Below are 16,546 nucleotides of genomic sequence, written 5' to 3' on the forward strand. Positions count from 1 at the left end.
TATTGGAGAAAATGGAATTTTAGCTATAGAGGATCATTAAGCTTTTGGCTAATTAATCACATCAAATGTATGTGTGCTATGAGGGAATGTATGTGTGTCGTGGGGGGCAAGCTCCCCTGCGACTGTGGAAAAGATTAACTTATCGGATTTGATGATATTCTAATAAGGGAAGGGGAGGAGAAGAACCGGGGCGGAGCCAGGGGTGGGCCACGGCTCCCCCAATTACTTGCAAAATCTCTTTTATACAGGCAAAGTGTAAATTAGAAGTTGCTCCCCCGATTACTTGCCAAATCCTTTTTATACAGGCAAAATGTAAATTAGAAAGTTCGGAAGCTAGTCTGGCCCCCCAAGTGTAAATTTCTGGCTCCGCCCCTGGAGAAGAGGGTATGACTCTAGTTACTCAGGCAGGCAGCGTTCCTTTTGGATTGTGAAAACCGATTGTGTCCCAAAAAGATAATAGGAGACTCTGTCTTATTAAATTAGCAGCTCACTTTTGCATGATAGAACAGCCACGTGAGATGAATTAAATGAATAAGACAAGATAAAATCTGCTAAAAAGTGGGCTTGTGTGGCTGTTCTCTCTTGCATAAGTGAGCTGCCAAATGGCTTTCCTCAAAATTGACTAGGAAATCCTTAAAACCATATATAAGAGCACATGAGAATGCGTGGGCAAATGTTCTCTAGATCGGCCGCATAATTATTTAGTTTTCTTTATATATACAAACACACTAATATATATTAAATCTGCGAAAAAAATATAATTTTGGTGGTTGATATTCACATTCTCACTTAAATAAATCTTAACACGTATGATCAATAATCATGGCGCTCTTGCTTTTTATAATTTTTTTCTTTATTATTAAGGGAAATAAACAACAATTATTCCACATATTACCAAATATACCCTTTCATGTGATGGAAAGAAGGCCATAATATTGGAAATTTTATATGAGAGGATCGGCAAGGGTTAAAAGTACCAGTAGGGCCTACTTTACGAATGATCCAAACCGTTTATCTGCTAGGTCTTACCATGGATAGATGGGTCACCCATAAAAAACAAATAGCTCTAACTCTCCAAATTTCCAGCCTATGGTAAGAAAACAAAGAGACATATGGTGTGTGAGCGTGAAATCATTATTTTTCCAAAAGTTCAACGGGCCCACTTCATTTAAATGATCCAAACAGTTCATCTGTTGGGTACAACATAAATAGTGGGGACCCTGTAGATCATCTCCATGGGATGATCCTAACCCTCTGATTGGATATGATTGGATACAGACTATTTACGTTGTGGCCCAGCAAATGAACGGTTTGGATCATCCTATGAAGTGGGCCCCACAAGCGCAGATGGGAGGGTTAATCAAACACAGTTTTCTTTTTTAATTTATGAAGAACGGTTCCAAAGAAGTGGAGAGGCAAGTTCATTTGGCTTCAACAAGATGTTGGTCCAAAGAAATGGGCGGTCGAGATTTAAAGTAAACCATATCAGCTAGAAGTTCAAGATTAAGGTGGGGGCCTACTATGTAATATCATGGATTTTAAAATCCAGGATTGTAAAATCCTGAATTTTACAACCTAAAAACCTGTTTTTTGTAAGCTTAAACTTTAGATTTTATAATCCTAAAACAAGTACGTTCTAGATTCTAGCTTATAAAATCCAGGTTTTAGCCAGTGAAATCTAGGATTTTACAATGCTAGATTATCAAATATCAACTCCGTATATCCAAGCGGTCCCCCATGAAGCATTTGAAAAAACCAAGGACATCATAGTCTTTGAGGGTTGGAAAAAAAAAAAAAAAAAAAGGAAGGAGAGGGACAGTCATTAATTACTTGAAATTGATACGTCCACCCACTTCTCCTTATTTTCTGCTCACGTAGCCAGACAGCTTGCTTTCATCATTTCCTTTACTGGCCTGCCTGCTTCCCTCTCCTCCACTTCTTCCTCCCTATTATGCGCTTGAAAATACTACTTTTCTTTCCTAGAGAAACCAGAAACTTAGAAATCACAGAACATCCTTTAGATTCTAGAATCAACAGATTTTCTCCCTTCTCCTTCCTTTACCTCCCATCAAAGCAATAGCAAAGGAGAAGGAGAAGAAGAAGAAGACCAGAACAACCCACAAACAAAAACGCATCAATATATTTATCTATTTCAACCCACAAACAAAAACCTATCAATCTATCTATCTATCTATCTCAACCCACAAACAAAAACCCATCAATCAATCTATCTATCTATCTATCTATCCCTTTATCCTAACCTAGTCTATTTATAGATACAAAGAGGAATCAATGGAAGAAGAGGAAGGGGAGGAATATCTTTTCAAGATCGTGATAATTGGGGATTCAGCAGTGGGGAAATCGAATTTGCTGTCAAGGTACTCGCGGAACGAGTTCAACTTGCACTCTAAGGCCACAATTGGTGTGGAATTCCAGACCCAGAGTATCGATATTCATGGGAAAGAGGTCAAGGCTCAGATTTGGGACACCGCCGGGCAAGAACGATTTCGCGCCGTCACCTCCGCCTATTACAGAGGCGCAGTCGGTGCTCTCATCGTCTACGACATCAGCCGGAGGACTACCTTTGACAGCGTCCACCGATGGCTCGACGAGCTCAATAGTATGTCACCATCTCTCTTTCTTTGCTATGTATTTATTGTAGAATTTAGGGTCATGGTATTCAATTGATATACAATTAGAATAAGTCATGATCACATTATACAATAGATCTAATCAAAACAGTACAATCTATTAATCTAAGGATCTAACCATGCAAATATGTAGAATACAAAGGAAGATTGAAAACTTATCTTGATCGGCCATGGCGGTCGTCTACTGGCTCTGTGGTGGGGGAGATCTCCTTTGGTCAAGTTATGGCAGCCCATATTTATAGAAAAGGCCTCCTAGAGTCCAAGCCACAATAGAACTCTATTTGGCTTAATCTGTTTAACCAACTACACTATCTAGACTTAACGATGTAGTTGAATTGGGCTACACACTAACCATCCATGTGTTAAGAGGATGAGATGCACTGATTACCCTTATACCCTTTACGAATCGCTGTGGTCAATGGCTAACTCCAGTCATTTCACCTATGATTTAGCCGACACTTTGAATTTATTGAGTCATTTCACCTATGATTTAGCCGACACTTTGAATTTATTGCTGACACACGTGTCCTGCCATGTCCGACACAACATGCGTGTCTACATGTGTCGACACTCCTTTGGACACTTTTAATTGTATTGCTAATTGTTAGAGTCAATGTAGGTGTGTGGACACGTATTTTTGTAATAATCAATAATTTTATGTATATGTACGTGTCACCACTTCTAGATTTTTACATGTTGCCATGTCAGACTACTCATATCTGTGTCAAAACTCGACACATGAATCCATATCGACAAATTATGATTATATATACTTTCTATTTTAGGAGTGTCCCTGTTTCTTAATTTTGGGGGTTTGCCCTGTCCGGCACCCTATGTCTACCAACATTCGTGTCCATGTCCACAAATCATAGCATATCACACTTAATCTAATTATTCAATCTAGACCATCAATCGTTAAATCAATGATTGCCCACATAGATCTTGCATTTATTTCTCAAATGAATTCCAAGCTCTCTCATCCAAAACCCAAATTCAGTTTGTTTTGCTTTTCATTATTTCCTGAATTGGGCTTCCATCCTTTGTGTTTCTAGTCCTTGTAAAGAAAATCCTGGTCCCTTTAGAGACCGGTATTCCTTTCTGGGTGTGTTTCTCTTGCTCTTATCTTGTTTGAGTCATCAATTTCTCATCTACTTATAGGATAGTGAATTTTCAATCTTTTTTTTCTTTTCTTCTTTTTTTTTTTTTTTTTTGGGGGAGGGGGGAGGGGGAATTTATCTTTCTATACCTAATTTTAGATATGAGGCCTTGATTGAATGATAATGTGCTATGTGGATGCAGGGTTGTCATTCTAAACATAATGTTTCTGTTTTGAGATGTGCTGATTGGATGTTAACAGTTTGACGAATCTTGCTTTTATTAGAACTGATTTTTGAGTGTCTATTTTTAAGAACCTCTTGTAGAACTGATGGAATTTTTTAGTGTCTATTTTTAAGGAGCTCTTGTAGAACTGATTTACCCATGAACTAATATTTTCTTCCAAAACCACTCTACCACTAGATTCCAAAGTTATTTAAATGCTTTGGCTATCCATAATGGAAGCCCCAAACAAGTCGTCATCTGCTCAAATACATCTCAAAAATGTGCATTGGCTATCCATAAAACAAGTTGTCATCTGCTTGAGTACATCCCAAAATGTTGGTTGTTTCCTCCGCCCTTTGGGCTTCTTCATGTGTCCCCATGAGCACTGATTTTGCAAAGTTAATCTTCTGACAGTTGCTTTTTCATAATGTCTCAAAGTTGGGTTCCACTCTTTCTCTCATGAGCCCCCCAAAGTAAGATGTTACCATCCTCAAATTGTAGGTGAGTAACTTCGTGGTCTGGGCTGTCCACCTTAAAGCCTTCTATCAAGGGCTATAATTTGAGTTTATACCTTAGGTTTTTATTGGAAATACTAAAGCTTGCTTGTGCTGTAAATTTTCTAGAATGAAAATTTTCTCTTGATTTTGACTGTCAATCTCAATTCTATACCCGCATTGTGATGCTGTGTCTCTGACAGTTGCTTTTTCATAATGTCTCAAAGTTGGGTTCCACTCTTTCTCTCATGAGCCCCCCAAAGTAAGATGTTACCATCCTCAAATTGTAGGTGAGTAACTTCGTGGTCTGGGCTGTCCACCTTAAAGCCTTCTATCAAGGGCTATAATTTGAGTTTATACCTTAGGTTTTTATTGGAAATACTAAAGCTTGCTTGTGCTGTAAATTTTCTAGAATGAAAATTTTCTCTTGATTTTGACTGTCAATCTCAATTCTATACCCGCATTGTGATGCTGTGTCTTTTTTTTGGAGCGATTCTACAACATTTGATCGATGTGATGATTATCTTCATAACTTTCTATGGATTTATTTAATACCTACTGTTTCTTTAAAAATGTTCCATTGTTATGATTAGATGGATGTTCTTTATTTTATTGGAATTTTATTTTATTTCCATGTTATTAAAATTCAAATGTTTACAAGAAATAGCTAGAAAGGAATATTTGATTGGAGTGGATATATTGCTGGGAATTATTTTTCTGCATAAAATACTCTATACCTTGGGTTTTTTTCCCCAGAACGAAACAATGTCTATTGATTTCTAAAGGTGTTGCATTCTTTTTGCTAATGACTTGGATGATGTTAAGCTGTTGGAATGAGTTTGCCTGTAGTTGTGATTCACCTCCTGTCCCCCTTTCTCTTTGAAAGTATTGCATATATGTCTTTGCAAAATTTGGCCTTAAAAATCTTCACATTTAAATGTGAATACCAATTATTTTTATAGGCATGTTGGTGTTGCAGTCTTTGGATTTGACATGACATGAGCTTGTGGCAAGATATGAAACTTCTACTGGGTAGTGGTCAGTCCAACCGTGTTAGATTTTAAGGTAAAAATTATTTTAGGTACAACTTTCCGAGGTTTTTTGATGGAAAAGTTTTATCTGAAATAATTTTTACCTAAAAATGGCAATAACAAACCTTGGAAAAATTGTTTTTGAAGGATAAAAATCATGGTAGCCAAACATGCCATTACTGAGGAATTTCTGAAATGAAATAAATGTAATGGGATTTGTGAAAATGCTAATTTGTCAAATAACTATGTCTCTGGTCTTAACCTGTGCTTGCTATGTGTCACATGGGTACGTGGGTTGAAACAAAGCAAATGTGCAACTCAGAATGTTAATGGCCATAGAAAAATATAGGATACACAACATGTTCCAGTATGTCGGCTTCTCTGAAGAATCAGAGCTGTTCTTAATCTTTCCTGACTATTCAAATTCAAACTAATCATTGCTGGCATTTTCCCTGCAGAAACTAGCATTTTATATGAGAACTGATACTCGGAAGAACACAGTAATGGAAACTAGTGAGACATCTTTGTCCTTTAAATCATTCACTTTGAAAGAAACTGCAAACAGAACTTGGTGGGTCCCCATTTAATTGCAACAGAATCACTAGATTCTAGACATTTTCTACTGACTGCTGACATAGGATGTGCATGGTGGCTAGAATTTAATACTGCTTGTATCAAGTTACCACACATATTTGAATAGGTGATATGAACATTCTCAATTCCTAGAACAGTTCAATCTAACTTAAACACGTGCAGGAGGTATCAGACTTGGTGAACCCAGAAAATCCGATGTGTCAACAGGCCCATTGTTATATGATAATTTTGGATAAAATCTTACTTGTTTTTTTGAATGGTTGGATATACTAATCTTACTTCTTCTTCTTTTTTGAATTGTTGGATATAATCTTACATATTGTGCTAGCTTTATATATCCACAAATCATATTAGTTATATGTAAAAATAAAGGAATTATGATTTTTGTCTAAATAGCCATGTTTGATGAATGCCTGATCTTCATATGCAGAACAATTTTCATATGGCAATTTTTTTAAAAGTTCATCAGTCATGTTGCAAAAAGTTTGACTCTACCGAAACTAGTGATGAGTCCATGAGAGTTTGAGACTCGCTTGTAAGCTCTGTAAAATGTCCAGACTACTGTTAATATAAATTGAACAGATTGTATTAGCTATTGCATTCATTTCATAAATTCCTTTTCGCCTCAAATTGGTTCGTTCAAAACCATAAATTTTCTCAAGGCATCACATCTATGGTTGGTCTGTCAGGGCACCGCATTTTCATGCTTTCTTCCTGTTTTCTTTATGATTCCTGGAATCACATATCATAATTTATCTAATCTGTATATTCTCTTGGGTTTAGAGGTCTCAAGCTTTGTGTTTATGTAACAATCTTGCAGCACATTCTGATACAACTGTGGCAAAGATGCTGATAGGAAACAAATGTGATTTGGAGAATATTAGGGATGTGAGTGTGGAGGAAGGTAAAAGCCTTGCAGAATCAGAAGGGCTGTTTTTCATGGAAACATCAGCCCTAGATGCTACAAATGTTAGGATGGCTTTTGAGATTGTTATCAAGGAGATCTACAATAATGTCAGCAGGAAGGTCTTGAATTCTGATTCCTATAAAGCAGAATTGTCTCTCAACAGAGTAAGCCTTGTTAATGATGGGACTGATGGATCAAAACAAATTCCAAACAAGTATTCTTGCTGTTAGAAATCACTTGTTCCATTCCATAACTTTTACAGATCAAGGGTTTCTCAAAATTGGTTTTCCATTTGCTCTCCTAATCTGGATTTGTTTTCAGTGTTTTTTTTTTTGTACCTAATAAGAACCATAGTTTTGTTTGATTATTTTTTTTTGTGTTATGGGATACAGGCATTGTAATTTATGATAGATTAAAGTTGGTAGAGGCATGTGGTTGATCTTTCTATTTATTTGAGAATCTTTTGTTTCATTTCTATCACAGAGCATTAATTTGATAATGGACAGAAGAAGAAAAACACCCATCATAAGGCTCAGGAATATGAATAATTATCAAGAGTTTTTATATGTAGATCAGGTTGTGCCCCAAAAGTCATCTCCGAAGGATGATCCTAACCCTCTGATCTGTATTCTGTAGAAGAACAGCATGTTATAAACGTACGATCTAAATGAATGCTTTGGATCTTCGAATTTGGTGGGGCCGTCTATACTTTTTGAAGACATTAATTTAAAAGGGAAGTGATATAGTTGCCCCCTTTTTTTTACTTAGGACAGCCCCCTCTAGTAGGGGTGTAAACGGATCGAATTCGGAGCGGATATGGCTATATCCGAATTCGATTACAGTATACACTATCCGAATTCGGATTCGGATTCGGATTCAACGGATATTTAATATCTATTACCGAATTCGTATCCGTCGGATATTGTTCGAATTCGGATATTATCCGTATCCGTTTATCCGGTAAATTCTAACATTTTATTGCAGCACTTTATCTTTTTTCTCCTACTTACTAGAATGAATTTTCCAAACCCTAAAACTAGACTTCTACATTCTCTTCACAAAATTAACTCTCAAACCCTAAAATATATGAGATCCTCTTCTTCCTTTTAAAACAAAGGCAGAGAGAGAGAGGGAGGCGATGGGGATGGGGATGGGGATGATAGTGTTGGTAGTGGTCTTTGGGTTTTTCCTTTTTTTTTTGTATATGATGGAATGGGTTTGGGTTATTTTGATGGAATGGGTTTGGGCTATTTTTTTTTTTAAGTATTCACTTTTCTTATAGAAAGAAAAGGTAGTGTGTCATTACTAAAAATAAATATTAATGATATTATTAATAATAAATAAAAAGAATTTACTTTTTGGATTCGGATGTTAAACGGATCGGATATACCATTTACCAGATTCGCATCCGCTAAGAGCCGGATATCTCATAAACGGATTCGGATAATATCCGCTTGAAACGGATTCGGATAATATTCGCTTTAAACGGATTCGGATGCGGACGGTAATCGAATTTCCGAATATCCATTTACACCCCTACCCTCTAGTGTACAGGGGGCTGTCCCAAGTAAAAAGAGGTCAAATGTATCATTTCAATAAGAGTTGGGATCTAAAGAAGACAAGAGACGCTTAGGGAGTGTGATGTGGTGTGTGTGTCTATTTAATCTTCATATTCTAATTAGAGGGATTTGCTAGGGACAATCTCAGAAGGCATTTTGTGGCTGGGTTATTGCATGTGAGAGCAGCAACCTCAGACGAATTAAATGAATAAGACAGAACCTGAGCCTGTGTGGCTGCTCTCACATGCAACAGCCCAGCCTCGAAATGCCTTCTGCATTAGTCCCTAGCAAATCCCTCTAGGGCCCTTTTGGATACCTCCTATTTTGTAATTGGATTTGGAATTGAGTTTTGAATACAAAATGAATAGATCCGGCAGCTCATGTTGAGGGAGCATAGAGAGGGAAGGGGTGAAGGAAAAGGCCACATCTGTGGATTTCCTATTACTTATTTCCACAGCATATTTGGAAATCTGATTTTTTTCACTGTCAGTCACTAATTTGGAAATCAATGGATTTGATCTGGATCCAAATCACAACACAAAAAGGGCAGCAAATGTGAGAAATCCAAATCAAAATCTTCTCGGCATCCAATCAGGCCCCTACTTAATGTCACTTTATAATGGATGTTTAGTATCACACTCATAAAATTGTTATGTGACTCGGGATCACAAGTTCAAGTAGAAAGATCGATTGTCAGAACGAGTACATTATATGAATAGACAACTTTGAACGATCATCTATGTAAAAGGGTGCTTAATTCCCTGTAAAAAAGGGGTTGTTCTCTTTTTCAAACAACAAATTTTTTCTGAACTTTCCTTGTGTTTTCGAGTTTTATTATTTAAAACTCGCCGAGGCACACCATACGTGTTCACTAATTTCATGTGTGATAATGGATATCCAATTTGCAAGAGGACAATTCAAGTACTATTTATTTACATTTCATTTTGTTCTGTATATATTTGCTATTTGAAATTCAACACATTCCATCCAACAAGAGCCAGCTTTTTTATAGAGTGTCAAAGATCACTGAAGAGAATTTACCTTAAGAGTGACTAGTTTGTTGAGTCTTGAATAGAAACTGGTGGCAATTTGCTTCCATATATATTGAGAATAACAGTTTTTTATTTACTTCTCAAACAGATAAATACACCAGAGAGAAAGAGAGAGAGTGGCTAATTTGTTGAGTCTTGAATAGGAACTAGAGGCAGTTTGCCTCCATATATCTCTGGGAGCTGGCTCTCATCAATGTCTTGCAGTAGTGTCGCCTTGAGGTTTCTATTCTCCACAAAAACAATCTGCAAAATGTGTAATTTACACAAAGAAAGTGATTAGTTACATAATTCTCCGAATAATTAAAATGTTTTTGAAAAAATGAAGTTTGGTATTTTCCCTTTTAAACTTTAAAAGATCCCGAAGAACTCAAAAAAAGTCCCGTATTTTTCGAATCCAATGCAAAAATTTCCGGATCAAACCTAGAGTAAACCGAATTTGAGGAATAAGTCTTTAATTTTCTCATATATTATTTGTCAATCTCGTGAGAAGTTCATAATTATTGAAGAAGACACTAGTAAAAACTGAACTCACATCCTAGTCCGGCAAATACATGCACTTAACCATCCTTCCATGCCTTTTGTTGTCTTATTTAGAAAAATAAGTATATATAGTAAATAACTAAATTTACCATGCTTGGCTTCCAAAAAAAAAATAATTAAAAGGACAAGCATTTTTTCTGATTTTCCCGAGCATCATTTCCCGAATTTTCGAACATTTGCCACACCAAATTATTCCAAATTCCAAACTACAAAACTATGAGTTAGAGTTTTTAATTTATATGGTGCCCGACAGTCAAGTCCCTTGTGGGCGGTACCACCCTTGATGTTTGATCCAACAGCAGACCACTTTTTAAGAGGCTGCTGTTGGATCAGACATCAAGGGTGGTACTTTTGACGCACCACCAACAAGAGACTTGACAGTCGGGCACCATATAATTTCTCCGACGAGTTAAACACCCACATTCTATACATAAGTACCTTCATTACTAGTATACATATACTTCTTTAAGTATGCTGGGAATACGCATAAAATTTTAGAGATGCACAACATGCTTCAACAATCTCTCATACTGGCTCTAGAACATCTTGAACAGGGAAATAGAAAACTCATATGCCAACCTCATTGAAGATAGAGATTTTGTTAACCCTTTTAGAAAGACCCTTACGAAGCCATAGAAGAAGTCAAATATAAAAGTCTACTCCAGTGTTTAAAAACGCGGATGCGGCCGATGAAAATCCTATTGACTCAGCACGACGCAGTCGAGTACTCGGTTGACGCAGTGATAATTCGGGAGAGCCAAAGGAGTTTTTATTGACTCTTAAGGGCAAAACGCAAAATGTGGCGGCGAAACGCAGAACGGGACCAAGGTAAAGGGGAGTCGACTCGGAGGACTCCATGATGACGTTGGGGAGTTTTAAAACTATGGTCTACTCATAAGACGAGGGAATAAAAGCCCAAATCCACCTAAGAGACCGAAGAGGAAGAGACCCTTTGAAAACCATAGGAAACACCACACAGTTATAACCAATTGAATGCTTAGAAGAAATACTGGGGCATTTTCCTCTTTCAAAGAATATCTTCTTTGTGGGTTTAATCCCATGTCAGTTGCTTCTCAGTTTTATGCTTGGCTCCTTGTTTGTATAAATGAGCCAAGGTCCCTAGTTAGTTTGACATCCTATGAGAGGGCAGTCAGTTCACAATCAGCTTCTCTATAAAAATGGAGCTTCCTAGTACCAAAAAACCCATCTTTTAATTAAACTAATTACATCATAACTTCATTCTTATCATGGAAGGGCTAAGCTGACTGAAGAGTATCAAAAGAGATACATCTTGGTTGTCTGGACTATATCCAAAAGAATTAGATCTATATACTGCACCATTCCTAACAAGGGATTACGCTGACCGAACCCTTCATATGGGCAACTAAAACCGCTTACCAGACAAACATAAAACACAACCCACTTAATAGATAAACATAAAGCATAAATGAGTTTCAGAATGTACCTTCTTCTTGGTGTTCTTGTCAATAAATGGGTACACGATCTTCCACGCGGTCCAGAATATGTAAGGCACATGGACTATAAGTAATTTGCCGAGCCTCTCTGGGTAATAATCCTGCAATGATTGAATATAGGGCAGAGCCACCTCTTGGAATCAAAATTTAATGGAGATTTTTTATTTTACAAAGCTTATGTTCTAGTTCAACATTTTGATCTTCGAATACTTAGCGAGTTTTTAGGGTACTTAATTGAGTTCTAAACCTTTACTTTGGAGGTAAAAAGGTTTACGGTGGAGAGACAAACCTGCATTATTTCAAGAGCTGCTGTATACGCACGTATATCACAATGTGAATATCCCCATCCTTCAAGATCAGCAATCGTTACAAATTTTTCCTGTCCGTTTGGCATACTGTGAGAACAAAATAGTGTTAAATGAAAACTACAACTCTGGCACCTTAAAATGTCACCCATGAGCAGAGGGTAATGGAAGGAAATCGGAAACTAACATATATAATCACAAAGATGAGATATACCTGGCACACAACTTGTCAAGAACGTATACAACAAAACCTGTAACAATTATAAGAGATGTGATTAGCTGGAGGATTAGTACATAATGTTTTTAAAATCTAAAATTCAGCATCCCCCTCTTATTCTAGCATAAATGAACTTCAGGATGAAGAACAGGGAAAGGCTTTCAAAAATAACTTCATAATTAGTGCTTAAAAACTCATTTAGCACTCAAAAATTGACCTAAAGGCTAGATCAAATTAATGACATTACAGCCTAACTTGGTCTATACAAAACCTGATATAATTCAATCAAAATCAGTTACCACAAAAACTCTACTAACTACTCAGAAATTTCAGAGTGACTAAACATAAGTTAAACTCGAAACTAGACCAAAACACTAAGACTCTGGCCTCATTTATATAAATCAAGTTTCAAGTTTTTAAAATAAAATTAACTAGACAGCTTCTTGAAAGAAAATACATACGCTTGACCTCCTCTATATCTCTTTTGAAATAGATATGCTTAGCACCAAAGGCCACTGATATGCGGCGCCCCTTCTTATCGAACCCTTGCATGTACACCTTTTTATGTGCGAGCTGATTTTGGATCTCGGCCTTAGAAATGAAACCGTTGGGGACAGCTGCCCGCCTCCATTTTAGGTACTTGAGAAATAGGCGAGAGGCTTTTTCAATGTCTAGATCACGTGCACGTAAAAATCTTCTGAGCATAAAATCATCAACTTCCTACATAGATCATGCATTACTAATACATTCACATTCACAATGCAAACCAAAACCAATTATAATTAAACAGGAACTCAAAAAAATATAGACCACAAATAACTGTATTGAACGGCAGGTCCCATAGCAAAATTCAACTGCATACATAAGCAAGGAACTCAAAAGTAATTCTTGGACTGTTTGCTCCCTTATAAATGTTGCGCAAGATTCAAATTTAATGAATAATTTCTCACATTTGCACAGAAGGATTAGACAACCAAATCTCAATTGTGGATGTTTAACTTACGTGTCTAATCTCCACATTATGCCCACGGCTGCAAATCTATGTTCCATGGATTTTCTGAATGGGTGACGTAGTCATGTCGGACACACATCGGATTTTGAAACTTCATAGATTCAGTGCAACAACTCCGCCTGTGTTTTTCACAGCCTGTCCCAAGCCAGGATAAAGGAGGAGGGTTGGCGTCAGGTTGGCAGTCGGCCGAAAAACAAATGAAGATATTCGTAAAAAGGTGGGGGTGGCTCCAATCGAGGAGAAGATGAGAGAGCACCGCTTAAGATGGTTTGGACACATCCAACGTAGGCCTTTGGATGCTCCGGTGAGAAGAGGTGACTCGTGCCAAATTGATGGAGTAAAAAGAGGTAGGGGTAGACCGAAAATAACATGGGTAGAAACAGTGAAGAAAGACTTGATAGCTAGGAACATAATAGAGAACATAGCCTTGGATAGGATAGAATGGAAGAAAATGATCCATGTAGAAGAACCCAACTAGAACCAGGATTAGAGCCGGGTAGATCCCTTTTACCTTCTTCATGAATTTTTTTCTAAAGGATTCATTTAGCCAACCGCAACTAGCTTGGGACAAAGGCTTTGTTGAGTTGAGTTGAGTATAGATTCAGTGCAACACTTTTAGATCTCTTCTATCGATTTGTCTTCTGAATGACACTAGCACAAATTTATAGTTGCCACGGGTTTTGAGTTTTATTCATACTAATAGTAAGCATTTTATATTGAAATAAAACATTAAATTCACTTCTTAAAAATCCCAATATATTCTCTGTTATAATCTAATTATTATGTAGAAGTATTAAATTTTTAGAATTGATTAAAATATATTTCCGAATCCAATTCATTTTGTCAAGGTTTTCCAAATACGACTCAGTACCCGCATTGGATTCCGACACTTCTACCCGCAACCATAACCTTTTTCATTAACAGCTGCAAAGTCTGATTTCATAGGCATAATGAAGAAAAGAAGACAAACTCATTAAGAGTCGACTTACTAACTAGAAAAAAGGACCCACTAGAATTAGAGGCCAAACAGAGAATAGTTGATCTTGAATTTTACCACATTTGGGTATAGGTTTGAGCCATCATATGTCTATTAATTATTAAGTTTTTACTTAGACAACAAGTAAGAATTGCAGTGAGGAAATTAATTTGTCTGATGATTGGTGCGAACTCGCATCTTCTGTGAGGCCTACAGAGGTCCAGAGAACAATGCTGCCAGCACTTCTTGTTTATTAAGCTATGAACCAGCCCCAACAATTGACCCTCCAGCATAGATACTCCTAGCTTTACAAGTGCAATTGGGCATTGGCAGTTGGGAAAGTGACACAGATCCCTAGAGTATCTAAATCTTAACCAACTAACTACATTCAACTGTGCTTTGAATATGTCCATTGTTTGCACTTAAATGACTCAAATTTCATGATGCATTTGCACTAGTAGATCCGAATTATCCAAAATCCCAATACAAAATTTGCTCATTGGAATATGGCCGTACCCAAAATCCACTAGAGAAAAGGATTTGCCCCACTCAAGTTATAGAGACACGTGATGCATTATTTTGACAAGCAGCTCTGTCAAATTCACCAAAAAAGCCCACGAATTAAACAGAAACAAAAGGATATTGCAAATTAAACAGAACCAAAAGGTAATTGCAAGATTTCAACCACAGCCACGCAACCCAATTCCAATATACTACCAAAACCAGGAAGGATAAAGAAAGCAAAATTAGATAAACAATGGCCCAATCCTACTACCATAAGCAACCCCCAAACAAACTCATGTTATTTGAAACTAAAATAGCTAAATAGTGATGATTCACAGAAAGAAAAAACTAAACCACACTCGATGCAGTTGAAAGAAAACATAGAACTACCTCATTTCTTAGCAGCGGAGGCACAATAGATAAAATAAAAAAGAAAACGACCCTTGGATCACCGTTGTAGGGAATAGAAAACTTCGATCGATGTCGAAGGGGATGATATTTACTTCATCTCGTCGAAGTCGAGTTTCTCAAAGCATAAGTGGAAAATACTTAAAAGTTCTCAATTAACTCAAAGGCATCAAAAGCGAACTAATCTCAGTCGTCCATCTAAAGTAACCTAATTAAAAGTTAAAACTTAACAAAAAAACCCCCAAAATAAAAATCCACGTACAAGTCCGTAAGTTGGCCATAACTTCCTCGAATCATGTCCAAATTGCGTTATCTTAGGCTTGTTAGATTGGTAATTAAAAAACCTTTATAATGATATCAAAATCAAGCCCAGCCAAACGGACAAGATTTGATGCCTAAAAAGTAGGGTACAAATAAGATTACAAAAATAGAAGTTGAAGACTAATAGACATTTTCCACACGGCACGTTTTTAATGGTTTTCGCCTGATTTAACACTTTTGCTTGTAATTGCACATCGAGAACAGCTCCTTCTCAAGTGATCCCACAACGACTTTGACTAGCTATGACTATGAGCTTGGAATAGGAAGTGTCACTGCCTTATATGAACACCAATTCCCAAAGCTACGAATTTCATCCCTTGAACAGGGCTAAAATGGATGCAGGATATGTCAGTAAGCCAAATGAAGAAAGGTCACTAAAATCAAGAATAATGAATAACAAACCATAAATTTTAAAAAAAACCCAGATTGTTGATAAGGAAAAAGGGCCAAAAAAAAAAAAACCAGAAAAAAATAGAGAAAATAGAGAAAATAATTTGCCTGAACCCCACAGAGAAAATCAGAATCCAAACTATCCCACAAAAGAAAAGAACAAGATTAGAAAGATGGGTAACAGGGTAAGTAATGGAAAAGAAAGTACCTTTGACGTTGGATCCTCTCTCTCAACCCACACTCTCATCAAACCCACTTTGCTCTGCTCCACATCACTGCTCCGAGTTTGTTCTTGCCCATTCTCTGATGGGTCTTTGGAATCCATCAGAAATTTGGTGAAAATGGGAAGCTCTCAAAGAATTGAGAGGGTTTGAGACTTCAAATAACAGAGCACAGAATATCAGAAGGCTAGAAACTTCCGGGGGTTTGGTTTCATTTGACAAAAATGCAAATTTGTGGCCATAATTTAAAGGGATAATTACATTTACACCCTCTCTAGTTTCTGACACATTCACTTCCACGCCTATAGTTTAAAACGTGACAAATACACCTCTAGTTTCAATTTGTTTAAGGTTTGCCCCCTCAGCTGAAGGTTCGTCCATAGATTGAAGAGTTAGGATGATCCGATGGAGCTGATTTTTTGGGTACACCCTATCTATGTCAGGACCCATCAAATGAACGCTTTGGATCATCCAAATAGTATGGGCCCATACCCAAATCCAAACACTACCAAAAAATCATCCAAATAATGTGGGCCCACATTGTTTGGATGATCTAAAGCATTCATTTG

General features: G+C 37.0%; 2 protein-coding genes across 2 annotated transcripts; one reads left to right on the forward strand and one right to left on the reverse strand.

Moving 5' to 3' along the window:
* The first annotated feature begins 1,881 nt into the window (after nucleotides 1-1,881).
* LOC143847378 (ras-related protein RABA5c-like) lies at nucleotides 1,882-7,474 on the forward strand. Its single transcript, XM_077356185.1, has 2 exons — nucleotides 1,882-2,620; nucleotides 6,911-7,474. The coding sequence occupies exons 1-2, from the start codon at nucleotides 2,293-2,295 to the stop codon at nucleotides 7,225-7,227; spliced, it is 645 nt and encodes a 214-aa protein (XP_077212300.1). The 5' UTR covers nucleotides 1,882-2,292; the 3' UTR covers nucleotides 7,228-7,474.
* Nucleotides 7,475-9,542: 2,068 nt separating this feature from the next.
* On the reverse strand, nucleotides 9,543-16,189 carry LOC143847379 (uncharacterized). The gene is made up of 6 exons (XM_077356186.1): nucleotides 15,965-16,189; nucleotides 12,607-12,865; nucleotides 12,143-12,179; nucleotides 11,913-12,018; nucleotides 11,614-11,724; nucleotides 9,543-9,851 (listed from the first exon to the last, which is right to left on the reverse strand). Exons 1-6 carry the CDS (start codon nucleotides 16,079-16,081, stop codon nucleotides 9,729-9,731), a joined length of 753 nt encoding a protein of 250 aa, XP_077212301.1. The 5' UTR covers nucleotides 16,082-16,189; the 3' UTR covers nucleotides 9,543-9,728.
* Nucleotides 16,190-16,546: the final 357 nt, after the last annotated feature.

Source organism: Tasmannia lanceolata, unplaced genomic scaffold (assembly GCF_043159265.1).
Source record: "Tasmannia lanceolata isolate RefF3 unplaced genomic scaffold, GAP_Taslan_0.1 ptg000015l, whole genome shotgun sequence".
NCBI lineage: Eukaryota > Viridiplantae > Streptophyta > Magnoliopsida > Canellales > Winteraceae > Tasmannia > Tasmannia lanceolata.